Source organism: Poecilia mexicana, unplaced genomic scaffold (assembly GCF_051168715.1).
Source record: "Poecilia mexicana isolate PSO_F unplaced genomic scaffold, ASM5116871v1 scaffold_8, whole genome shotgun sequence".
In the NCBI taxonomy this organism is placed as follows: Eukaryota; Metazoa; Chordata; class Actinopteri; order Cyprinodontiformes; family Poeciliidae; genus Poecilia; species Poecilia mexicana.
The window spans coordinates 3,383,314-3,409,149 of record NW_028263377.1 but is presented as its reverse complement, the minus strand read 5'-3'; the positions used below and the strand labels follow the sequence as shown (position 1 = coordinate 3,409,149).

Here is a 25,836-nt window from a genome sequence, read left to right as displayed (position 1 = left end):
ATCCGATGAGCTGCTTCAACAGCGCCTCCTACCGGGCTTATCATGGTAGCACACAAACACAAGTAACTAATCGAAGATTTTTGAGTCACTTTAACATTTAATACTAAGTTAAAATGAAACAAATTCAACAACATTTCTAAGAATAAATCTATAGGTACTTTTTTTTTACCATACATTAAGATTTGCTTATTCATAAAAATTGGTATTAAGCAGTTTCTTTCCTAAATGCTTCACGTTTGATAATTTTACAGCCATAGACTTTATTATTTATTATACAGGAAGCAATGTATAATGGCTAAGTGGAATAAAAAGGATATAGGCTTTCAAAATGCTTGACAAATTCAGGTCTGAAAAACATGGTGTGCATATTTATTTGTAACACAATACTTTGTAGAACAGAATTTTTCTGCAAATAGTCTTTTATTGTATGTCTGTACCAGCGTCATACATCTGGGACAGAAATTGATAACTGTTGTATGCAAAATGTTTCAAGCTCACTCATGTTAGGTGGAATGACTGCAAACATCAATATTCAGGCCTTGGTACAATCACGATTGCATTTAGGTCTAGTCTTTGACTGTGCAATTCTAACACATGGATATGCTTTTTTAAACCGTTTTATTGTAGCTATGGCTGTATTTGTTTTTCTGCTGGAAGATGAATCTCTGGCCCAGTGTTAAGCAGCTTGCAGTGTTAGCTGGTTTTCTCCCAGCATTCCCCCTGTATTTAGCTTTATCGATCACCTACCAACTCTGACCAGTTTCCATTTTCCTGCTGAAAAAATGTGTATAAAATGATTGCCCAGCAGACTGTTTCATTGTGAAGCTGCTGTTCAAGTGCAAAGTTATCAGGTGGCATTGCACCTGAAAACATGACAATGTCATATTTACAGCTCAAATCTGACATTTTGTGATGATTAACAAATGCTGTTACTTAGTTGACAATAGAAACATTATTAACATTTTGTTCTCTGTGTGATCTTGTAACGATGTAACAATTTTATTGTTTTGTGTTTTGGTCTCTTTTTTTGGATGTTTCAAAGCACTTTATAAGTCAGCGAATTAATATGTTACAATTGCAGAGAACTATTTAAAAAGCAGTTGAAATACAACAGAAAATAAGTGAACAAAATATCTCTTTCCATGAAGAGACAAATCTGTAAAGCTTACAATAGATCAGAAAACATTTGTTTAGCTAAATGCATGTCAAACTCTATTAAATTACTGAGAACTTTGAATAGGAAAATAAATATTTGTTGCTGTACTTTAAATGCTACTAAAGTAACTATTGCTGAATAATAAACTCACAAAGTGAACAAAAATATTCTAGCATGTTAACATATTGTATTTTATGTCTCAGAATCTTGTAGGAGTAGAGCCTAATTCAATATCTAACTTTAGATTCATTCTGGAAAAGCTTTGGAAATGCAAAGAATTTTTGGGGATTATGCTTCACTGCAAATTTTTTTTGTGGTCAAAAAGTTCTTCTGAAAACCAGCTGCAAGCAGTGGGGTCGTCTTCTTTATCTTCAAGGGCAGTGACACTTTGCTAAAATCCACAGGAAACTTTGGTTGTTCCTCTCTCCTTCGCAGCCCTACAGATAAAAGATGAATTGACATTTTTGTGAAGTTATTATCTCCAAAGACACCTAAAACAAAAAAGCCCTCTAAAACTGTAAAAAGATCTGCTGCTGTACTAGAATAAAATGTTTCATGTGGTCCCATTCTGGATGACATGTTTGTCAGAGATGACATCTCCATGTAACAGTAAAACACAAAACCTATGAAAAGGTCCTGGACAGAATCATGTTTTATTTGATTTTTAGGAAATACATTTTCAAATGAGACGTTTAGGGAACGAGGATATGAACCAAGTATCAAATAAACATCATGTGAGAAGAAAACAAGACATTTCAGGAAAGTGTGAATAATATTTCTTTGTGGAAAAGAGCGTTACACACACACACCTCAAAGCAGAACACATGACTTGGGAGGCCTGAATGGGTTATCACTGGAGGGAACCCCGGTCAGCAGCGGGTCTTTGTGAGCATTTTGCAAACAGAAGGTCTTCAGTTCTGTAGCTGCCTGAGAAACCTAGACAATACAGAAAATACAAGAGAGGACTGTTTGTTGATTATTAATATTCACTCAGGTGGTAAGATGTGTGATTAAAACTGATCCAGTGTGGGACAGAACCCTCACTCGCACCTCAGCCGGGTTCATGAAGATAAATCGTCAACTTGTTAAAACTCCAGGGATTTTAGGTCAGAAAAGTAGCTCAAAATAAATCTGCCCACCTTTAGTCTGGTGCATTGTCAATAAATTAGAATATTCATTAAAGTTAATTGATTTCAGTAACCCAGTTCACACATTGTATAGATTAATTCTGCACAGACTGATGTTTCTGTTAATTAACATGAATTTCTGTTTACAGCCAAGGACAACACAGCATTTAAGGTGAGAATTGTGCATCAGGTACATAATAAATCTTTTCATACTGGGGGCTTAATGGAAAGTAAGTTTAATACCTGCTTTAATGTTATTTTCAAAAGGTGCTTTAATCTGACAAAAGAGCCTCATCGAAGCAGATTCTCATTTATGGAATACAACATTATATTTGGGACAATTCAGCCGAACAAGAAAAAAGATGCAATGACATAAAAAGTATTAGTGCCCCTACACTAAAACTACAGCTGGACAATAAATAACTTATTATATATGACAATATGCACGTGAGCAATATCAATAGATAGAATATTCACTGAACTCTGATCCAGAATCGCACAGCATTCTGGGGAATGTAGGCAGAGGACAAGCTTTAGCCGCTCAGCTTTTCACAGCAGCTAAGCAAGGCTGGTGGTATCAACTCATCACTCTTTGGTTGCCTCCCTTCATAACTGCTTAAAAATACAAAACAGAGTGGATGAAACGGTAAAGGTCATACCCATAGTGTGGCAGGATTTCAGATAGTTAAAACAAAAAACTTGTTGATAATTCTAGATATAGATTGACATCATCTTTTATCATGCCACATTTTTCAGCCATATTGTCCAGCATCAACTAAGACTAATAATTTGTTGAAGCACTTTTTAGTGTACATACAGTCTCCAGTCCTTTTAAGTACATCTTTCAGTATGCAAAACTTGAGTTGGGAACATTTGTCCGTCTTCATAGCTAACATGCTCCAGCTCTGTTAGACGCTGCAGGTGGACAGCCCTATCCAGCCCTGTCCAGGTCATCCTACAGGTCTAATAGGCTTAGGTTTTATCAGAAGTCAGTGGGCTATTGGCAACGCTAAAAAAAAAATTTCTCTTAATTTTCAGCTTTCAAAAATACACCTTATACTGCAAACCTGAATGTTTGCAATAAAAAAAACTGTTGATGGTTTCCTCCACATTGGCTAAAGCAGAAAAAAAAACCACACCAGAGCATGATGCTGCCACAACTTTCTCTGACTTGGTGAACACCTGTTTTGGAGTATTACTTCAGTGTCAAATACGCCTTTTACAATTAAGGCCAAAAACAGTTGAACTTTGGTTTTATTCATTAAAGCAATCCTTCACTAAGTTTTGAGGGGATTTCAGCCAGGCCAGTCTGTGGTTTTGTAACTCTTTAATAGAACCGGACCATGAGAAGAACACAGCGGGTGATTGCTGTTGCATGTAAAACACCAGTACTCACTAGACATTTCTGTAGCTCCTTTCATTTTCTTCTTGCCTTTTCATTGGTTTCAGATCTACTCCTCTTCTTGATTCCCTTCTTCACTGTCTTTTGTTGTGCCCTGACTGATATCTTTGCCCAATAAGACCCTTTAAATGCTCTCAGCAAATCATTTCATCTAAAGGACAGAATGGAGTGAATATGAGTGAACAGAGGATTTCTGCTGGAGGGTGTGGCTCTCCTGCTGCAGATTCCACATCGGCCTGTAATTATCTCTTCCGACTGTGGGGATTTTAGGATCTGTTGAATGACCTAACTTTACCTGATGATCAGCTCTTCCAGTAGAGTCAAGCACCATATTTTCACCTAAGTTTATCTGAGCTTCCAGCTTCCTAGCTTCAGTTTCTTCTTGGTGCTCGCAGCGCCTCCCTGGGTGAAGTTTTGTTGCTTTTCACATCATCCCTCTTCAGGACAGATTTTCTCTGGTTGTTCACCCATTCCACGGTGGTCCACTGCAGCTCTGTTGTCCCCTGCTGTCTGCTCCTCCACACTCTGTTGAGGAACCACTTGGACCTACTCCTGGAACATAAACCCTTGCTGAACATCGTCCCCTCTGTATCCGTTTTGCCCCTCAAAATCTCCTCTGTACTCTGGAATGCTAAGTCATTCTGACTTTTGTTAAGGTTAGTCTGTTACTGTTCTTGCCCTTCTAACTGCTCCTCTCTTCCTCTTTTGTTTGTGCAGACTGAATCCTGTTATGAGTTGTGGGTCAGGAAATTACCTGGACACATGTAAAGTTGAATTTGATTTAAGCTTAATCATACTGACAATTGATGTTAGTTGTGAACTCAAGCAGCCTGAATGGTGTGTTTAACCTATTAGTTTATCGTACACACAGATGTGTGCCTCTGAACCAGTTTATCTTTGTGAGATGGTGCTCCATTATTTGAAAAACAGTGGTGATGATGATAATAGTGCTATTTAATTTAGCATTATATATGAAGTATTATCATATTTAGAAATCATCTTTAGTTAGAAATTGTTGAAAATGTCAAATTCTTGTTGCCAGGTCACACCTGGTTATGGAGCATCAAACTGCCCCTTAACCAATCAGCCTTTTTTATTGTTAGTTGTTTGTTGGTTTTTGTTTGTTTGTTTTGCTGTACACTCTTTAGTTGAAGTAAAACCATATCTGGCATTGCCACTTCATTACACAACTGTGATTTTGTTGTCACTGTTCAATAATTAGGAATTGCTTAATTATGTAAGCAATACACTCACCCTCTCAACCAAAGCAGCACATTCAATGATGAGATGTTGATGCAGTGGAAGTTCCACAAACTGTTACACACAGTCCCAGGTACTGTACTGATGGGGTCCATTTCATTTTCTGTTTTTATTGTCTGTTAAGCTATATACATTTGCTGATAACATTTTTATTAGTTCTCTTGTCAACAAGAATGTTACTGTTTTTGCTTCAATTCAAAGTTTCCAGAGTATAGTTTCTATTCGGACTGCAACTTAAAATTTTCAGACTAACTAATGCCTGTGATTTATTTTTGTTTTTTTCACCCTCACTTTCCACCCCCTCTTTGGGACACATACTTAAAGCAAGCCTGACCCCTGTTCTAAAATAAGTATCCCGCCAACAATCCCAGCAGTCACACAGCAGCACAATCAACAAAGCTATCACTGTGCTCAACTCCCAGAGGAAACTGTCTGTAGCAGCCATTTCCTAGAAATAATACAGTAATACCGCTTTCCCATTACTTTGCAATGTAAATAATGAGATGTAATTTTGAACGCATACGTGGGATGTTCAACTCGGTTACGGAAAAGTATTTGTGTTATATTGCATCTACTTTTAAATTAACATAAACATCCATCTATAGCATCCATACATTTAAAATTTTATAAAATAAGTTTTAAGACGGCACTAAAACTTATAGTAAAATTACTTTAAAAAGTCAGTGACGCTGATATTAAATATCCCCAGATTAATAACAAGCATCACGCGCACCGAAGTTCGCTGAAGATGCGCTCCAGAGCGGGAGTCACGCGCACAGTCAAATCTTAAGCGGGACTTTCTTACCTTTATCCGCCGGACGCTAGCTTCCAGCCGCAGCTGCTTCACTGCCTTCTGGGCGATGACTAAACTGCTGTTGGCCGCGCTGTTGTTCGACATGACTGCGTTCAAGAAACAGAGAAAGTTATAGAAACTTGGCAACTGCACCCATATGAGCCAAGTCCTAACTGTAGGAGAGCTGTGGGACTTCCGGTAGAATTTTTCAAAATAAAACCTACATTGTGCGTGAGAGTTTACATTTTAGGCTATCCCCGTCTAAATTACATGATCAATGATTTCATTTATTTATATAGGAAATTCATTGCTAAATTTAATACTTTAACCCTATTCATATGAAATAAACAATGTATTTCTTATTAAGATTACTTTTTTAAAAGTTATCATAAGGTTATCTTTTATGTCTCATGACATAATAACGATGAGTAAAAAAAAGAAAAGAAAATTAAAAGTAAATGGATGGATATTTTTGTCTAGTTGCCAACTTAACTATAGTCATGAAATAATGCCACTGGGATAAGAGCAATAGCTGAAAATCCTTCATTTCTGTGGGGTATTTTTTTCAATCAAAAACATTTCTAAACAGATGATTGAGTCTTTAGCCTATTTTAGCTAACTGGGAGTGTGCTGCAGCCTCATTGATTTCATTTTTACACTATAACAAACATGATTGCATTATTTGCCTCAAAGTCACCTTAAAACACCTTAAAATTTAATTAAATATTTGATTCTGACACACTTTTTCATCAAGAAAACAAAACATGAAATTATGAATCAAATTTTCTTGTCTATATGAATTAATTCCTCATTTGTTTTGTTTGTTTGTTGTTCTGTTTATTGTCTTCCACTCACACAGTGTTGGTGAAAAGTAGATGTTATCTAGTAACTGCAGGCAGAGGTGCATTAACTAAAAATTGCCACAGGTGGGGTTGTGGGGGACTATTAATTTAATTAAATAAATCTGTTTTCAATTTATCATTAAAGATTTTGTTGTTGTTGTTGTTGTTAATTTTCATCACAAAATGATTGTTTAAAAAAGAAAAGGTAAAAAAAATCCAACAAAGTGGATACATTTTATAGGCACTGTAGGTCAGAATGATAAGATACTCAGATGAGCAAAGATGTTTTCATACAATAGTTCACAAAAATCTGATAAGCTCCATAGCAGTTATAGCTCAATCCAGAGGTGAGTAGAGCAAACAATATGATTTGCACTACTTCAACAAATATTTGCTCAAGTAAAGTCAAAATTAGTCATACAAGAAATTACTCAAGTCCACTAAAGAACTATCTGATTTCATATTTTAAAATGAAGTTATTCGGCAGACAAAAATACATCATTTTATGCAAATTCAGGTATTCTAAAATGTTTCGGTGCATTTCTCTGATTAGTTAAAATTCTCAACTGTTTTATAACATCATCATTAGCTTATATAATCTCAGTCAAAATGAACTTGCTTGCTTATGATGCAAGCAAGTTCTCGGTAAAACTCTATAAAAGAAGACGAAAAAGAAAACCAGAGAGCGAGAAAGAGAAAAAAAATATAGAAAGAGAGAGAAAAAGAAAGGCCACCAAACCTGACTGAATCTATTCACACCACACGGTGGCGACAAAGCAATACTGTAGAAGACGGAAATGATGAAAGAGCTCACCAAAGGTCGAGTAAGAATAGGTTCCGGTGTAGCAGGGTCAGGTAGAGGTGGCTACACCTGGAAAACACTTCCAGAATGCTGTTACGAGTGAGTACAGAACCCAGTTTGTGTTCCAGCAATGTGTCGGGTACAGCTGCGCCACTGAACGCGGCTCACGTCAAGCTGTTGCTGTTGCTTCGCCTTCATGGCAGCATGGCAGCTGGTTTAAGGAGGCAGCCGCTTCCAGACCTGTCCATCAGTCTCAGCTGAGCAGCAAAAGCAGCAGTGTCTGTTCTCCACTGTTTGTTGTCTGGACAACAGGACAGCCGCATCCTGATTACGTTCAGAACTGAGAAGAAGTCTGATGTTCGGTCAGCAAATATGCTACAAAACCTGTTTTTTATTGAAAATATGAATATTCTTACTTCTTAGCAGACCTCTAAAAATGACTGCAGTAATTGGAAGCTCTATTTTTCAGATAAAGTCGAGAAACATTATGTCCGTGTTTTCTCATAGCTCTGATTTAGTTTCTGAAAGCTGGTCCATTACTTTCAGTTGTTAATATGATTTAACAATTTATATTCCGGTGTGAATGTTCTGATTGCTAAATCAGAATTGTTTCTGATTCAACACTTCTAATGTGAATTGTTAAATCAGAAATGAAAAGCAGTTGAGAGCAAAATAATATGAATGAATTGTTTGGTTATTTTGTTTTGTTTTTCAATACCGTAACCAACCAGGCGTGCAGGTCACTTGCATGGACTGGATCAGACTGGCTGGTCACATCCACATCCATCTGCTGCAATTTCACATCATTAGTTAAACATCCACTTTTAAATGAAAAACAGTTTTTAATTAATCAGAATGTAATATTTTGTTGTAGTTTTTACCTGTTTGCTGGATGATCAAACTGAGATTATCAAACTTTCATTATCAAAACAAAAAATGATGTACAAATTACATTAGACTGATGGAAGGAGAAAATGTCCGCCTCTACATCTCCCACCATCTCTAGCACCAGATGATGGGAGATGCAGAAATATCGGCTTGACCAATCAAAATCCACCATTCATCCCGTATGTTGCTTTCATCCAATCATCACCATTAAACAGCTTCAATCTGTTTTTATCTTCTGTTTCTGTAGCAGTGGCTGCTCTGTGTTGACTTGCCAGGAAATGAAGTGACTTTCTTTACTAAATAAAATGTTCAGTGGACTTCAACCTTTATTCCATTTTTGTGCGTTGTTCAGCTAACTAAACTTCACTTAGAGCCACAAACATCACATAATGTTATTATAAGCCCAAAATGGTCCAGACCCCTGGCAGATCAAGTTTAAAATATCCTTTGAGTGGCCTAGCCAAAGCCCGACTTTATTCTCAAGCATAATCAGAATAGCAGAGGAAACCCGGTACAGCTGCTGGGTTATAAGAAGGGTTTAAATGCTGTCTTTTTTTCTAGTGAATATTGAGAATCACTTTATTAATGTTAACTAGAAGATGGAAACAGCTAAATTACTGCTTTCCAGATGGACTCTCCTTTTACATTGAGGAATTATTTTTAAAGATGTCCATCTCATTTCCTTTCTGAAACAAACTTATTGGTTGAAATTAACATTTTTAATCTAAATCTTCATTTTGTATTTATTCATGCTTAAGATGAAAACTTGTTTTCTGTCTGACAGAGGGTGTTGAACATCGGGGGTCTGACTGTGAAGGTCAGCAGGTCTTTCCACCACAGTCCGGTGTGGAGGAGTCCTCTCATCCCTATAGTGGTGGAGCAGACGGTGAGTAGCCTGACTAAGGATTACCCACAATGCACAACAAGGTGGTCTTCACTGTGGGATTTTGACACTTTCTCTTAACTTTGACTTGGCCTCTTTTTCAGTCCTTTTGTTGAAAATGTGCTGCAGTGTTGGGGGATTTTATGTAAATGTTTTGTATAATTAATGTCTCAATTCACATATCCAGAATAGTTTGTTGTACATGTTGCAATGATAAAGTCGTTAAAAGCACTTAACTGTGTTTTAGGGCAGAGGAGAACGGGCGTACGACATCTACTCTCGCCTCCTGAGAGAAAGAATCATTTGTGTGATGGGTCCTGTAAGTGTTATGGTAATGGTGAAAATATGAAGACATTTTCAGAGGAATTTGTCATCAAGTATCTTTTTTACATTGCTCAGATTGATGACAACATAGCCAGCCTGGTCATCGCCCAGCTGCTCTTCCTCCAGTCAGAAAGCAACAACAAGCCCATCCACATGTACATCAACAGTCCAGGTAGGAGCTTTACTGTTAGCTCAGTATTAGCTCACTGTTACCTCACTTGTAGCTACACAATTAGCTCATTATTAGCTCACTGTTAACTCACAGTTAGCTTCACTATTAGTTAATTGTTAGCTCAATATTAGCTCACTGTTAACTCACAGTTAGCTCTGCTGTTAACTCACAGTTAGCTCTGCTGTTAACTCACAGTTAGCTCTGCTGTTAACTCACAGTTAGCTTCACTATTAGCTCATTGTTAGCTCAATATTAGCTCACTGTTAACTCACAGTTAGCTCTGCTGTTAACTCACAGTTAGCTCTGCTGTTAACTCACAGTTAGCTTCACTATTAGCTCATTGTTAGCTCAATATTAGCTCACTGTTAACTCACAGTTAGCTCTGCTGTTAACTCACAGTTAGCTCTGCTGTTAACTCACAGTTAGCTTCACTATTAGCTCATTGTTAGCTCAATATTAGCTCACTGTTAACTCACAGTTAGCTCTTCTGTTAGTTCACTGTCATCTCACCGATAGTGCCAATTTTAGCTCAGTATTAGCTCATTGTTAACTCACAACTAGCTCGTCTGTCAGCTCCACCGTTAGTTCACATTGATATTAATGACATGCGTTCATAAAAAATTTAAAACTTATTGCTACTGTTATTCAGCTGTGTCTACTTTCATTTTTAGCTACTCACATTCCTACACCATGCTTTTTCTGAATGTGTTTGTGTTGAAGGATTTCCTGGTCAGTCCTAAATCTTGACCTATACTCCCTCTTCTGTCAAGGCGGGGTGGTGACAGCAGGCCTGGCCATTTATGACACCATGCAGTATATCCTTAATCCCATCTCTACCTGGTGCGTTGGCCAGGCAGCCAGCATGGGCAGCCTTCTCCTGGCTGCAGGTACGACTGGTATGAGGCATTCGCTGCCCAACGCCCGCATCATGGTGCACCAGCCTTCAGGTGGGGCCAGGGTAAGCAGTCCAGTTTAGACCCATCAGAGCTAAGATCTGGAGAGTTGACACCTAGAATAAAGATGGAGCTAACAGAGTGCTGTGTTTCCAGGGCCAGGCCACAGACATCGCCATCCAGGCTGAGGAAATCCTGAAGCTGAAGAGACAAATCAACAACATCTACGCAAAGCACACAGGCCAGCCACTGGACACCATAGGTAGGTTAGTGAGGCTTAGTGAAGATGTGAACCTGAAGAAATAAAGGCTTTTAGGTGAAGGGGGGGTACTCTACACTGAATGTAGCCAGTAACAGACTGTGGAGACTGTAAACACTATAATAGTGAAAATAGAGATTAAATTACTCAATGGAACTAAAGGCTTGTTTCTTGTAAGATAAATTAAACTTGTTCTTTCATAAATTGATTAACTGAATAAAATCTGGGCTGAACAGTGGCACAATTAGTAGCACTGTTGCCTTGCACCAAGAAGGTTGTGATCCCATGATTGTGCATTGAGTTTCCATGTTCTCCCTGTGCATGCTCTGGATTCCTCCCACGGTCCAAAAACATCACTGTCAGGTTGATTGTTCTCTCTAAATTATCCTTAGGTGTGTGTGTGTGTGTGTGTGTGTGTGTGTGTGTGTGTGTGTGTGTGTGTGTGTGTGTGTGTGTGTGCGCGCGCGCGCGCGCGTGCATGATTGTTTGTCTTGTCTGTCTCTGTGTTGCCCTGCGATGGACTGATGGTCTGTCCAGGGTGACCCGCCTCTCGTCCAATACCCTCTGAAGATAGACACCAGCAGCCCTTGCAATCCCACCAGGGAGTATGGCGTATGAAAATGAATGAATAAAATCTCTGTGATGTTTGCAAAAATTTAGATAGAACATGACAAACTTCCCTACCATGTCATATTACTGTTTATTTATTTACACAGAGATAATGTAAAACAATTTATGGTACAAGGTTAGCACACAATGCTCATTTCCACCTGCAAAATCTGTTAAATCAAGTATGATTTAACAATTGTGAAGTGGTGAAAAGCCAGTTTAATATTTCATTAAATACATGTGTGATAAGTCATTATTCAGATCTCACTAAAACCATGCAAACCAAACTACAAACCAACAGATGGTTCATAAAACAGTTACTTTGCCTTCATCAATAATGAGTGCAAATCTGCTTATTAAATAACCACAAATGTGCAAATTTGCAAACATTTTATAACTAGACCATGTTATAATCTCATTTAGTAAATTGTTTCAATGACAATGATTTCTTTGCAGCTGCTGTCTGTGTGGAGTTAGGTGGTCTGTCCCCTTCTGTCTGTCTAACAGAATATTCCATGTTTTTGCTTCTGTGAACAGCCATGAACTGGTATTTGTGATTTGCCTGGAGGATGATGCATTTGAGGACATATGGGGAATCTGAATTAAAAAGTCTTGGCAGTCCTCCAATTAACTCCTTCATGCTTCTCTTTTGAGAAGATTGTTAGGAAGCGGAGGAGAAATGATTTAGAAGTTTGCAAATAAAATTTGCAACTCATTGATCTGCCAGCTTAGTACAGGATGGTCCTGATGGATGCTGAAGTGACCCTGTCAGCTGAAAGTGTGACAAGAACCTAAGTGAAGGTTTGAGTTCAGGTTTTCACTGGGCTGATGTAAACAGAGGCTGTTTTCTTTCCACCTTTCAGAGAGTGTGATGGAGAGGGACCGCTACATGAGCCCCATGGAGGCTCAGGACTTTGGGCTGATTGACCGGGTTCTGGTGCATCCCCCGCAGGCAGGCCAGGATGAGCCGGAGCTGGTCCAGAAGGAACCAGCAGCAGCATCACCCCCCAGTCCCTCCCCACAGCTGGAGTCTGCTGGCCCAGATCAGGCCCTGCCTGGTACCAGCTCCCCCTCCTCATACAAACCAGAACCCTGAACTGAGAGCAAAACCCAGCCTCTCTCTTTCTTTACTAGGTCTCTGTTCTCCACCATGGATGCTCTGCTAGTAGCTCAGGCTCATACTTTGAAAGAAGCAGAACTTCATTCATCCAGTGAATGAAATAAATCCCATATAATCCAGACTGACTGTAGGCGTCAGCAATACCTTTTCACCTTGCTTACAGTCTCTTCATCAAGTCTGGTACAAATCAAGTCTTTTGTTAAAGTATATGAAAAAACAAAACAATTAATGAGCTTCCTGAAGTGTGCAAGAGTTTCACAAAGATGGCTACCAAAAATCCCTTCAGGAGTGGAAACCTTTGTTATTCAGATTTCTAATAAAGACCATTAGTTTGACCACAAAGTGTGTCTGCTTGATCCGTCCATGACTCTGAACCCTGCTGACTGAAAACACTCTTATAATCTTTGTAGGATCTTTAAAACTCTTACAGTTTTTGTTACTTCTTAAAATCATATTTTATTGTAATGCATTTGCATATTCAGTCACCGTTTCCTTTTCCATTTTTGGAGAAATGTGATCCATTTGCAGCGATGAATAGAAAAAAATCTCGAATGAAATAAATAACCAGACCTCCTCCAGGTAGCAGATGCTTCATAATGACTCAAACACAATTAAACGTGACTCAACTTTAGCTTTTCTACATGAATATTTCTGAATTAGAGAAAATAGAAGATGTAGGTGAACAGTCAGTTTTTAGCTGAACTTTGAACATATCAGTTCAGTTTTCAGTTTGTTTTTAGTCTTGATACGATGATATGATCATTCAGTGATTAAACTGAAGGCAGCTGGATGACTTCTGGTGTTTCCTGCAGTGTCTTGGTTCTCACCACAAAATACTTCCAAAGAACAAACACTTTTATCATATTTCCTTTGTGAAGCATATTGCTCTTCTGTAGTGTAATACTCAATTTATCCTGCATCTAAAAAAATGTGAATATTGCACAAAATTGCAATATTTCTTGCCCATCATCTCAAAGTGAATCTCATACATTATATAGAATCATCACACACAGAGTGACATTCCTTGTTTCTTGGAGTTTTGATGATTGTGACTTACAGATGATGAAAACTCAAAAACTCTCTTACAGAAAATCAGAATATTGTGAAAAAAGGTGATGAGTGAAAACTCGTGATGTCACATCCTAATCAGTAATTGAAATCTGAACACCTGCTGAGGTTTCCTGAGTCTCTCACTCTGGGTCAGTAGGACTGGACAGATGTCCAGGAAACAATCAAAGTCATTGCTGAAGAAGCTGGCTGTTCACAGAGTTCTGTATCCAAAGCATACTAACAGAAAATTGTGTGGAAGGCAGAAGTGTCCCAGGAAAGGTGAACCAGCAACAGGGAGAACCACAGCCTGGAGAGGACTGTCGTGTGAAATCCTTGCAGAAAAGTCTGACTTAACTGATGGATTTCTCTGTTTTGCAACATAAGCAAAGAAAAAAAAGAAAGAAAAAAAATCAATTTTATTTACATTATTCTGACTAAAGGGACAAATGTTTATAGTTTCACAAAGACAATGCCATAAATGATAACAGTGTAGCAGTATTTTCAAAGAAAGGATCTCAGCAAAAATTAATCTTAAAAATATAGGTAGTAAAACGTGGAAAGGTTTACACCTTTCAAAAGAAGTAATATTAATTTATACAAAAACACCCATAACCTTCCAAAATGTTGCAAAAACACTTTATTTTCCTCCTAAGTTGTTTCAGTGTAAAAAGTTTCTATTTGTCTTAAATTCTCACATCCATCTTCGTCAGGCTGCCTTTGAGAGGCGCATCACATGAGAGAGCAGGTGCTGTTTGCAGACGTGGTCCAGCGCAGCCACTTCAGCTTGTCATCACTGTAAGGCGGGTAGCGCAGGCCGTTGAGTCTCTCCAGCGCCCAGCCGCGCAGCATGCAGGCACGCCGGTGGCTAAACGTCTCGAAGCCCCAGCGGCCGTGGTAGGAGCCCCAGCCGCTGGCCCCTGGATGGGCGGGGAGATAAACACGCTGCAGGTTAGATATGCACAAATTATTAAAGCTCCAGTACAGAACTTTTATAAAAATATGTGTTTTACACGTTTGTTAAAACTGTCACCACGTCCTGACAACATAACATGAGACAGATAATCTATGAGAAGATCGAGCGCCTAGTGCACCGTTCCCAGTCAAAAACAACCCGTGGTGCTGTCAATCAATCCAGTGAACGTGCTGCTCTGAGGAAGAACTGTGGCCAAACTGTCAACCGACCAAAACATGGCTGCCCAGCTGACCCCGGGGTCAGCAACCTCCACCATCTAAAACACAATATTATATTCACTCCTGCTAAATAAAATACCTTCAAAAAAAGCATGGCTCATCAAGTTTTATCAATACAAAATATATAATTGTTTTGGTACTTGAACCAAATCCTGATTAAAACGGTAAAATTTTCTTTCTTACTTTGAAGTTTTAGAACAAAGGAACATCTCAACCAGTTTGTTCTTGAATGGAATTTTCTACATTTATGGAAAATAAGAGAGAAATGGCTCATAGTTTGTGACCTGAAGAGAAAACATGGAGTAAGTATGTACACCTACCTACGCCCCCAAAGGGCAGCCCGGGCAGGGTCATGTGAACGATGCCGTCGTTGGAGCAGAAGCCTCCACTGCTGGTATTCTCCATCGTCGTCTTCACCACCTTAGAGAGCAACAACATGGTGATCCTCACAGCTCTGGGCTTCCAGCTATGAGCAAGCAGCCAGCAGAGTTCTGGTCCTTACAGAGGATTCATCAGAGAACACGTAGAGCGCCAGCGGCTTCTCCTTGCGATTCACCAACTCAATGCTCTTCTCCAGTTCCTCCACAGTCAGGATGGGCAGGATGGGGCCGAAGATCTCCTCCCCCATCAGGACATCATCTTCCTCTACATCCACCAGCACCGTGGGCGCTGGAAGACACACACATGGAAAACTTTACAATACATTATCTTTGAGCGTTAAGTTTGAATTTAGGCAGACCTGAAAATGATGTAATGACCAAAAAATTTTCTCTTTCAAAAGTTACTCAGTTTTACTACAAAATTGTCTCAATAACTCAGAATACATTCAAAGAAACTGGAATATAATTTAAAAAAATATTTAACTAGCCATTTTAAATCATAAATTTAATATCCATTATGTTTATTACATGCAGAGTGATATATTTATTGCGTTTATTTAAGCCATAATCATAATGTTTATGATCATGGCTTATCGCTGACAAAAATTCAAAATTAAAGTTTTCTAAAAATGTAACATTACATCAAACCAATCAAACAGAATTCTGATGAAGAATCAGAATCTGTGGCCTGTCGTCAAAAGGAGATGAGACACCAGAACCAACGATGCAGACGAGCTGAAGGTCAGCCTGGCTTCCTGACCTCCTCAATGTTACGCCACGTGTGCTGACTGCTGATCAGTGTAACACCCATAAATCAGCCCCGACTTCCTTCATTTTGGTGATCGCATTTACATGTCAAGCTGGTCTTATCTACCTAGTCTAAACATCAACCACAGTTACCAGCAGGCAGCCCACTGTTACCAGCTCAGCAACTTTCTTGCTTTATTTAGCAACATTTCAGAAAATATAAACGGTATCGGCCAAAATCTGGTTAAAGATCAGTGATCGGCTAGAAAACTGAAATTGGTGCATTCTTAGTATAATCTACTAAATTCCCAAGAAACTGACATGTATAACTTTGTGTGTGATGAATATACACAGTATACAAGTTGAACCTTTGAACCAGACGCTTTGATATGAATAAATGTTTGGAAATGATTTATCAGCAGCAGCTCCTGATTAGTTGGATGTTTAATATTGTTCTCCAAAGTCTAGTTAAAGACCCACCTATGTATTTATCGTGCTCGTCGCTCTGTCCTCCAATAACGACCTTGCCCTTGGTCTTCTCCAGCAGCTTCATGAGGCGAGTGAAGTGGCGAGCGGACACGATGCGGGACAGGTCCGGACTCTTCTGCGGCTCCTTCCCGTAGAACTCCTCCAACACGGTAGTCAGGGCGGGCACCAGGGCGTCCCGGGTGGCCTTGGTGCACAGCACGTAGTCTGGAGCCACACAGCTCTGGCCCGCGTTGAAGTACTTGGCCCACACCAGGCGGTGGGCCGCAGCTTGGATGTTTATCCGGCCGTATATGAAGCAGGGACACTTACCGCCCAGCTCCAACGTTACGGGCGTCAGGTGAACGGAGGCGGCCTGGACCACGCTGCGAGCCACCGCTTGGGAACCTGAAGGCAGGAGCTTCAATGTCAGAGGTCACAGAGGAAAGAGCTGCAACGTTTTCATGTAAAATGGTAAAAGGACTGAACTTAGACATTCATCATGCACATCAATGACATATTTTGCAAGAATGCATATGAGGTGACCTTTTTCCAGGCTAGGAGGATCATTTAAAGGGGCAGAGAGTATCAACTCATAGGACAGTTAAGCAACTATGTTATCTTTAATTGTAATAAAAAAGATCAAAATAGGACTTAAAAAATGTGACTGTGTAATTTAATGCCTTGAAATTGGGCCTCTGTCTCTTTAAAAACTCCTGTCTCTTTATGAAACTCCGCCTTCAGGAAGTCATTACAACATGGCTCCACTATTAACCCTTTAACAACATTTTACCAGCGTTACTCTGAGAAGTAGCTTCTATAATGAGCTCAGCAGATCCACAGTTCCACCAGGTGTTTGCTAATTCCTGCCACTAATCTGAAGGAGCTGAGTGGGGGGAGTCATGGTGAAGGGCTGTTCTGTGAGGTGGAAACTCAAAATCTTGGAAACTCTGAGGAGGAGCTGTGTCTCAAAGGCAGGGCTCGGTCCACTCAGGCGTTTTAACAGCTGGATGGTGGCCATGGAGATGAAATGATTTGTCAAACATGCATGAAAGAATCATGCCAACACTCCAGGTATGTTTTTGATGAGTGCGTAGCATTATAACTGCACAACAGCTGAAACATTAAATGGCCTGTTTAGAGTTGCTTTTGACTCATAATAACATACTTGATGATGACTAGCCTTGATGACTTTGATGATGGCATTTAACAAAATGTAATGTGCATTGCAGTTTCATAACTGGTTATTGTATGGTGATTTTATGGTGTAAAGCACATTGAAGTGCAATGTGCTACACTAATAACCTCGGCAGCAGTAGAGGATTATGGGGCGGTAAAACCTCAGTCAGACTCTTCAAAGCCCCGTCTGTACCAGGAAATCAAATGGTTTCCATGAAGCCCACCATGTCTGTTCTCACATATTCTCATGGCTTCACATGTCAGGTGACTCATCTTTCCAACAAATCAGCAACCATCAGATGTACACCTCGAAACACCATGCAACCTGGTCCTGCATGTTTTTGGTTCAGCGCAGCAGATGTGGAGTTCCACAGGGCTTCTACCTGTGTAGAAGATGTGGTCAAATCGGTTCTGCAGCAGAGCCTTGGTCTCCTCTGCTCCCCCACGAACAACCGCATAGCAGTCCTGAGGAAGCAGCAGCACAGTGAGGGCAGAGAACGAGGTGACATGAAGCTGACATGAAACTGACATGAAACTGACATGAAACTGACATGAAGCTGACATGGAGCTGACATGAAACTGACATGAAACTGACATGAAACTGACATGAAGCTGACATGAAGCTGACATGGAGCTGACATGAAGCTGACATGAAACTGACATGAAGCTGACATGGAGCTGACATGAAACTGACATGGAGCTGACATGGAGCTGACATGAAGCTGACATGAAACTGACATGGAGCTGACATGAAGCTGACATGGAGCTGACATGAAACTGACATGGAGCTGACATGGAGCTGACATGAAACTGACATGAAGCTGACATGGAGCTGACATGAAGCTGACATGAAGCTGACATGAAGCTGACATGAAACTGACATGGAGCTGACATGGAGCTGACATGAAGCTGTCATGAAACTGACATGGAGCTGACATGGAGCTGACATGGAGCTGACATGGAGCTGACATGAAACTGACATGAAGCTGACATGGAGCTGACATGAAGCTGTCATGAAACTGACATGAAACTGACATGGAGCTGACATGGAGCTGACATGGAGCTGACATGGAGCTGACATGAAGCTGACATGGAGCTGTCATGAAACTGACATGAAACTGACATGGAGCTGACATGAAACTGACATGAAGCTGACATGGAGCTGACATGAAGCTGACATGGAGCTGACATGAAGCTGACATGAAACTGACATGAAGCTGACATGAAGCTGACATGGAGCTGACATGAAGCTGACATGAAACTGACATGGAGCTGACATGGAGCTGACATGAAACTGACATGAAGCTGACATGGAGCTGTCATGGAGCTGACATGAAACTGACATGGAGCTGACATGGAGCTGACATGGAGCTGACATGAAACTGACATGAAACTGACATGAAGCTGACATGGAGCTGACATGGAGCTGACATGAAGCTGTCATGAAACTGACATGAAACTGACATGGAGCTGACATGGAGCTGACATGGAGCTGACATGGAGCTGACATGAAGCTGACATGGAGCTGTCATGAAACTGACATGAAACTGACATGGAGCTGACATGAAACTGACATGAAGCTGACATGGAGCTGACATGAAGCTGACATGGAGCTGACATGAAGCTGACATGAAACTGACATGAAGCTGACATGAAGCTGACATGGAGCTGACATGAAGCTGACATGAAACTGACATGGAGCTGACATGGAGCTGACATGAAACTGACATGAAACTGACATGAAGCTGACATGGAGCTGTCATGGAGCTGACATGAAACTGACATGGAGCTGACATGGAGCTGACATGGAGCTGACATGAAACTGACATGAAACTGACATGAAACTGACATGAAGCTGACATGGAGCTGACATGGAGCTGACATGAAGCTGACATGGAGCTGACATGAAGCTGACATGAAGCTGACATGAAGCTGACATGGAGCTGACATGAAACTGACATGAAACTGACATGAAGCTGACATGAAACTGACATGGAGCTGACATGGAGCTGACATGAAACTGACATGAAACTGACATGAAGCTGACATGGAGCTGTCATGGAGCTGACATGAAACTGACATGGAGCTGACATGGAGCTGACATGAAACTGACATGAAGCTGACATGGAGCTGACATGGAGCTGACATGAAGCTGACATGGAGCTGACATGAAGCTGACATGAAACTGACATGAAGCTGACATGAAGCTGACATGGAGCTGACATGAAACTGACATGAAACTGACATGAAGCTGACATGAAACTGACATGAAACTGACATGGAGCTGACATGGAGCTGACATGAAACTGACATGAAACTGACATGAAGCTGACATGGAGCTGTCATGGAGCTGACATGAAACTGACATGGAGCTGACATGGAGCTGACATGGAGCTGACATGAAACTGACATGAAACTGACATGAAGCTGACATGGAGCTGACATGGAGCTGACATGAAGCTGTCATGAAACTGACATGAAACTGACATGGAGCTGACATGGAGCTGACATGGAGCTGACATGGAGCTGACATGGAGCTGTCATGAAACTGACATGAAACTGACATGGAGCTGACATGAAACTGACATGAAGCTGACATGGAGCTGACATGAAGCTGACATGGAGCTGACATGAAGCTGACATGAAACTGACATGAAGCTGACATGAAGCTGACATGGAGCTGACATGAAGCTGACATGAAACTGACATGGAGCTGACATGGAGCTGACATGAAACTGACATGAAACTGACATGAAGCTGACATGGAGCTGTCATGGAGCTGACATGAAACTGACATGGAGCTGACATGGAGCTGACATGGAGCTGACATGAAACTGACATGAAACTGACATGAAGCTGACATGGAGCTGACATGGAGCTGACATGAAACTGACATGGAGCTGACATGAAGCTGTCATGAAACTGACATGAAACTGACATGGAGCTGACATGCAGCTGACATGAAATGAACATGAAGCTGACATGAAACTGACATGAAGCTGACATGAAGCCGACATGAAGCTGACATGAAGCTGACATAGAGCTGACACGGAGCTGACACGGAGCTGACACGGAGCAGCCACAGAACAAAACTGGACCAGCATAAAACATGAAATGTGTTTAGAATAGGCAATGAGCCTTCAGCTCACCTGAGACAGGTACTTAGGAATGAGCTCAGCCACCAGGCAGTCTGTGGCCGAGCTGACCTCTGACGGCTTGATGACTGCACAGTTTCCTGTCAGGGACATTAACCGTTACTTCACACAGCTTTAAACACACGACACATAAGAACAGATTACAGCATCGATACGGAGATAGAAGCTGCATGAAGCTTGGAACCGTCTCAAGGATTCAGTCACAGCTTGCTGATATTTAATAAAAATGTCAGCAAGTTATAATAAAACATAAAGACTGCAGACCTGCAGCAATGGCTCCAACTAGTGGTAAAATAAGGAGTTGCAGGGGGTAGTTCCAGGGTCCGATGATGAGCACAACTCCCAACGGTTCCCTCCGCACAAAACAGTCATCTAGTTTTGTAGCCTGTGAAAACGACAGGAAGGCATCAGCTCATCTACAACAAGCTTCGACACACTGGGTTTTGAAGGAACATATCTGTGATTGTATCTCCTAAAATTAAAGCTTCCACTTTTCTTATTGAGGGCTTAACACTTTAAGGGCAAAGCCATAAGCTTACAACCAATTCAAAATGATTAAATCATGTCAGGGGGAGTTTGGTCATCGCTCTGTTCTGCTTGTCCTTCCTGCTCTGATCTACTGCCCCACACCACAGCGTAAACAAGACTCAACATTCTTTACAAATTAAGTATTAACTAAATGTTTCCTAGTAAAACTAGATTATTGGATTAAATGTGAAATTTTGAAATGATTTCTAAAATTTCTAAAAGCAGATATGACACGTAGAATTGGAATTCTTAAAAAGTATAAAACTGCATTTTTGCTATAATATTTTCAGGATCCTGTTATCTGATGTTTCTCTGTTGCGGTAGCCTGAATGAAGAGCCAACATCACTACACAGAACTTTTAATGTCTATAAACATTTCCACTAAAGGATGGTGTGGTCACTAAGGAACATCTTAATATCTACAGGCCTCACATTCCTTTATAGAGTTCATGATTCAACAATGAGAAAAGGGACGACAAAAATGTCATCCCAGCAGAACTCCAAGGCTTTGAAGATCTTCATAATCCCCAAGACTTTTGGGGAAAATATTCTGTGGACTGAGGAGACAAACATGGGCGTTTTTAGAAGGCATGTCCCCTTTTTACATCTGGTGTAAAACTAACTCTGTACTACAGGATAACACCATGCCAACGGTCAACACGTGGACTTCTTTGCTACTTGAACGATCTGCTATAATTAATGGAACCACAAATGTCCTCTTCTGAGAAAAATCCCTGAATGTCATCTTATCAGTTTGCAACCTTAATAATCCTGGCCCGTGAAAAGAGCTAAGAAAAAAACAAACAAAAAAAAAAAAGCCCAGAAAATAATAAAACAAAGGCTTTGGGTGCTTTTGTCAAAGGCTGGACTACAATTTTTTCAAGATGTGATGGTGGGACCTTATGATGTGTTCTCACCAAATGTGTTTTGAGCATCAGGCGCGTCTGGTTTACATTCAGAGTCTGTGTGGAGGTGCGTTTCGAGTGGCGCAATTTGAACCGTTTGGAGCGTTTGACGCGTCAAGTGAGTCCAACAAGGAGCGTTGCTTCACACAGACTTTGGATGTAAACCAGACATGCCTGATGCTCAAAACGCGTTTGGTGTGAATGCACCAAAAGTGCACACATGTCAAACTTGAAGTGCCAGACCTGTTTTTGAAGCGCATAATGCATTTGATCTGAACGCACCATTAAAACAAGCTATTCATGCTTAATCATTTACCCCATTCATCCCTAGAGACCCCAAATTTGGGGGGAATTGCAATGGTTTCACGAAACTCTCCAGAACAAAAACCCATCCAACATGGCTGAACTAAAACTATTTTGCAGTGAGTGGGCCAGCATTTTTATATCAAAGGTTCCCTGGCAGTTATCAGAAATGCTTCATAGCAAATGTTGCTGCCAATGCTGGCACAGCTAAGCATTAAGTTACCATAGTAAATAGTTTTTTTTTTATTTTAAATAAAACAGTTTTAAAACCTGTTTGTTTATATTTGTCCTATATTAAAGGCTTGTATTTAGAAAATCTCTAAGGGAACAAATACTTTCTCCCAGCGCTCTCTCTGCTGTAAGCAGCAGCAGCGAACGCAGCGTTCAGGTGAACTTACCAGGTTTTTGGGGACATACTCTGGCTGAATCCAGGTCGCCACGTTGGAGATGGCATGATGCAGGTCATTGGTCACTATTTCCACCTCGGAGAGGATGCTCTCAAATTTTGGCTGAAATGCAGAAGCAGCAGTGCAGACAGATGTTATCCCTCAGCAGAAATTATGCGTACTGATCTGAATCGCGTATGCAGCAATAAAAAATTAACGACAAAGTTGAGTAAAAACTAAGCAGGAACTTTCTGCAGTCGGATGGTTGTGGCAGGAGTAAAACAACAACAACAAAAAAACTTTCCTCTTGCATCATAGTCAGGACAGTAAAACAAGTAAATCCCTCAGATTTTGGTTGCGCAACTCTTGTGTGATCATGTGGTGGTGCAGTCTGTGTAATACCGGTGTCAGGTACCTTTGCTAAGTCTTGGTGTAGCGCTTTTACAATCTGCTCCTCGTTGTCTTTGACCAGGGCCAGCAGCTTGGTGAGCTGTGTTCGACGAAACTCCAGCGGCAAAGTGATGCCTGACCTGAAGCCCGTCCGTAAACGCTCCAGAACCTGACTGTGGGAGTCCATCCCTGCACCTGGAACACATCATCCCATTCAGACTTTTAGGAAAGGGTTTAATACCAACATGAAACAGGTCTGGAAATTTGTTTTGGTAAAACAAGCAATAGAGTAAGTTTTTTTTTTTTTTTTGTAGACAAAAAACATATTTCTCAAGGTGTAATAAAACCTGACGAGCCTGTCCAAGTGATTCAGCAAAAGACGAGGATTAAAGAAATGCATTAAGTTTCACTGTTGACTCATACAAAAACTTTAAAAATAAAGAAACGGTGATGAGCAATGGCTGACTGGGAATCTTACTGTGAAGAGGCAGTTGTCTTTAGTTCAAACTGAGGTAAGGAAACAACAGGAATGTACCTCATTTTGCGATAGGTCAGCAGAAGTTGGTATCACATTTGACTTCAGTAAAGGGATATTTTACTCCTTGGTGACAATTAAAAAAAATCTGAAACACACTTAGGTCAAACCTAACCTGGATTATTATAAACCCCAGAGTCTCTTTACAATAAAATAACTGCAATATGTGAAACTTTTACTAATGAGGCAATTCAATGCGTTGTTTCAACTTTATAAAAAAATGATGAAATGCCCTTTCTGAAGCGAGAGATTTGAACTTTGTTGGCCATTCCCGTGAAAAAAAAATAACTTGCCAAAAGACTTATTCTTCAAAAAGGAAAAAAAGAAAAAAAAGGTGGTGATTATTAACTATTCCATTTCTAAAGAACATGAGCAGAGCAGTCATTCACACCTCTACCAGTCTTACCCATCCATGTCATGATGTAGTGACCTGATGGTTGTGTTCAAGGTCCCATTAAAGTTTGGGGAATTTTAGATAAATAAATTGGCTCAGGAAACAATTTCACATGAAACATTTTAGAATTGAGTAAAGAATTTTAAACACACTAAACCTGAAAGTTCAGATCACAAATGTAGTGACAGATATCGCCACCTTCCTAAAATAATGACCCAAGTCATTTTTGCCAGAAGTGATTTTTTTGTTTTGTTTTGTTTTTTTTTTTATTTTGGCCTAAGTCATCTTTTGGAAAAAAATAACTTTGGCCATTATTTTAGGAAGGTGGCGACATATAGCTGTGATCCAGTGTCTCATCTTCGGTTTTTAATGTAGAAAGACAATAATAGAATAAAACATGAACAGAGGCCTGACTGGAACCATTCAGGGACATAATAGTAGAGATTCCAGTAACTGGCTGACCACACATTGTCTTGTTTGATTACGCTCTGTCAATCTGGAGTCACACAGACGGTTTTCCCCAAGTCAAACTGTTTGTTCTTAATCAATGAGGACTATGGCACTCAGCATTGTGGTGTCAAGCTGAATCCCATCTGAGGTTGTTGCAAAACTAAAAAAAAAAAAAAAAAAAAAAAAAACACCGAAATAATCCTTTTGTGTTTTTTCACAAAACCAGATCACATACCAAGCTTTCTGTTCACTGTAGAATAATCTGGTTTCTGTTTGACCAGGTTAGGGATTTTTGACTTCTAAAGAGAGAGAATCGGGAGTCCAAGTTTGTTAAAATAAGTGAACTAGTACTAGTGCTTTATCACCGAATCAGATACCAACTTCAGCGGCAGCGAAAAACTCTCCCAATAACATACAGATGTGTGTATCAAAATATCTGGAAGCGTAGGATTTGTCATGTTCTCTCTTCAACTATATTAGACTGCTTTAGAACGAAATTAACATCTGTAGAAAATTATACAAAATTAGGTTGGGAAAATTATCCGCCTGGGCTCGCGTGCATAAATCACAGAAAACAAGACAGCAAACACTTGCGCCTGATTGATACCGGTTAGTTTACAATCAGTTATGGGTTGATCAAGTTCAAACACTATCAGAGCTACTCATAGTTCCAAAAGCACCACAAATGTTCGAGCAGAAATATATATATATAAAAACACTCCGTCTTCAACAAGTTTACAGATAACTCCCAAAGCACATGACAAACTTCGTTTATTTCCTCTATTTCTTACATTATGTACAACCAGTTCGCCTATTCTGCTATGTATCCCTCCGCAGTGACTAGTGAACCTTGTGTAAACAGCTCAACATTAACTGAGATAAGAGATACAGCTGCGATTTATCTACCTGCTGATGCGCTGGTTTCTCCAAATATCAGAGTCGACAGCAGCCGTCTTGAGGAGCCAGTGCTTCAGGTGAGAAGGATTTCTGGTTTCCGGGTGGTACGTCCTCTACCGGTCTCGGTCCTGTTCCATTTGCGAGGTGGGACTAGTTTTTGTTCTAGCAGGAAAAACTAGCCAGAAAACTAGTCAGGCAAGACAGAACGTGCACCCTCACCCCGACGCTCCTTCCTGCCACAGCCGACATTTTATTCAGAAACTTCTGGGAAAGAGAAATACTAAATGCCTTTTGCCACACAAAATATTACAAAAAAGAATCGCATTTTAGATTGCAACATTTTAGCAAACC

The 25,836-nt window shown here is 40.2% G+C and overlaps 3 protein-coding genes across 4 annotated transcripts; 1 reads left to right on the top strand and 2 right to left on the bottom strand.

Moving 5' to 3' along the window:
• Positions 1-346: 346 nt before the first annotated feature.
• On the bottom strand, positions 347-5,944 carry LOC106930214 (guanine nucleotide-binding protein G(I)/G(S)/G(O) subunit gamma-5). The gene is made up of 3 exons (XM_015007634.2): positions 5,751-5,944; positions 1,966-2,092; positions 347-1,593 (listed from the first exon to the last, which is right to left on the bottom strand). The coding sequence occupies exons 1-2, from the start codon at positions 5,841-5,843 to the stop codon at positions 1,967-1,969; spliced, it is 219 nt and encodes a 72-aa protein (XP_014863120.1). The 5' UTR covers positions 5,844-5,944; the 3' UTR covers positions 347-1,593; position 1,966.
• Positions 5,945-7,375: 1,431 nt separating this feature from the next.
• On the top strand, positions 7,376-12,872 carry clpp (caseinolytic mitochondrial matrix peptidase proteolytic subunit). The gene is made up of 7 exons (XM_015007633.2): positions 7,376-7,481; positions 9,055-9,156; positions 9,401-9,472; positions 9,553-9,649; positions 10,420-10,607; positions 10,699-10,804; positions 12,274-12,872. Exons 1-7 carry the CDS (start codon positions 7,470-7,472, stop codon positions 12,504-12,506), a joined length of 810 nt encoding a protein of 269 aa, XP_014863119.1. The 5' UTR covers positions 7,376-7,469; the 3' UTR covers positions 12,507-12,872.
• Positions 12,873-14,202: 1,330 nt separating this feature from the next.
• On the bottom strand, positions 14,203-25,647 carry aldh3b1 (aldehyde dehydrogenase 3 family, member B1). 2 transcript variants are annotated; one of them, XM_088008029.1, is made up of 10 exons: positions 25,495-25,647; positions 23,235-23,404; positions 22,832-22,942; positions 20,962-21,082; positions 20,692-20,777; positions 17,926-18,007; positions 16,379-16,771; positions 15,274-15,440; positions 15,092-15,191; positions 14,203-14,522 (listed from the first exon to the last, which is right to left on the bottom strand). In XM_088008029.1, exons 2-10 carry the CDS (start codon positions 23,394-23,396, stop codon positions 14,446-14,448), a joined length of 1,299 nt encoding a protein of 432 aa, XP_087864155.1. In that variant the 5' UTR covers positions 23,397-23,404; positions 25,495-25,647; the 3' UTR covers positions 14,203-14,445. The 2 variants fall into 2 exon arrangements, with proteins under 2 accessions (XP_087864155.1, XP_014863113.1); XM_015007627.2 differs by having other exon boundaries at positions 14,203-14,497; positions 25,495-25,646.
• Positions 25,648-25,836: the final 189 nt, after the last annotated feature.

Excerpts from the sequence above, each read along its gene's own strand:
- clpp (XM_015007633.2), top strand. Across the intron at positions 10,608-10,698 it reads AGCCTTCAGGTGGGGCCAGG|GGCCAGGCCACAGACATCGC; the intron begins GTAAGCAGTCCA and ends CTGTGTTTCCAG. Across the intron at positions 10,805-12,273 it reads CCAGCCACTGGACACCATAG|AGAGTGTGATGGAGAGGGAC; the intron begins GTAGGTTAGTGA and ends TCCACCTTTCAG.
- aldh3b1 (XM_015007627.2), bottom strand. The coding sequence starts at position 23,396 with ATGGACTCCCACAGTCAGGTTCTGGAGCGTTTACGGACGGGCTTCAGG. Across the intron at positions 22,943-23,234 it reads TACACCAAGACTTAGCAAAG|CCAAAATTTGAGAGCATCCT; the intron begins GTACCTGACACC and ends TCTGCATTTCAG. Across the intron at positions 15,441-16,378 it reads CGAGCACGATAAATACATAG|CGCCCACGGTGCTGGTGGAT; the intron begins GTGGGTCTTTAA and ends TGTGTCTTCCAG.
- LOC106930214 (XM_015007634.2), bottom strand. The coding sequence starts at position 5,843 with ATGTCGAACAACAGCGCGGCCAACAGCAGTTTAGTCATCGCCCAGAAG. Across the intron at positions 2,093-5,750 it reads CTAGCGTCCGGCGGATAAAG|GTTTCTCAGGCAGCTACAGA; the intron begins GTAAGAAAGTCC and ends TGTATTGTCTAG.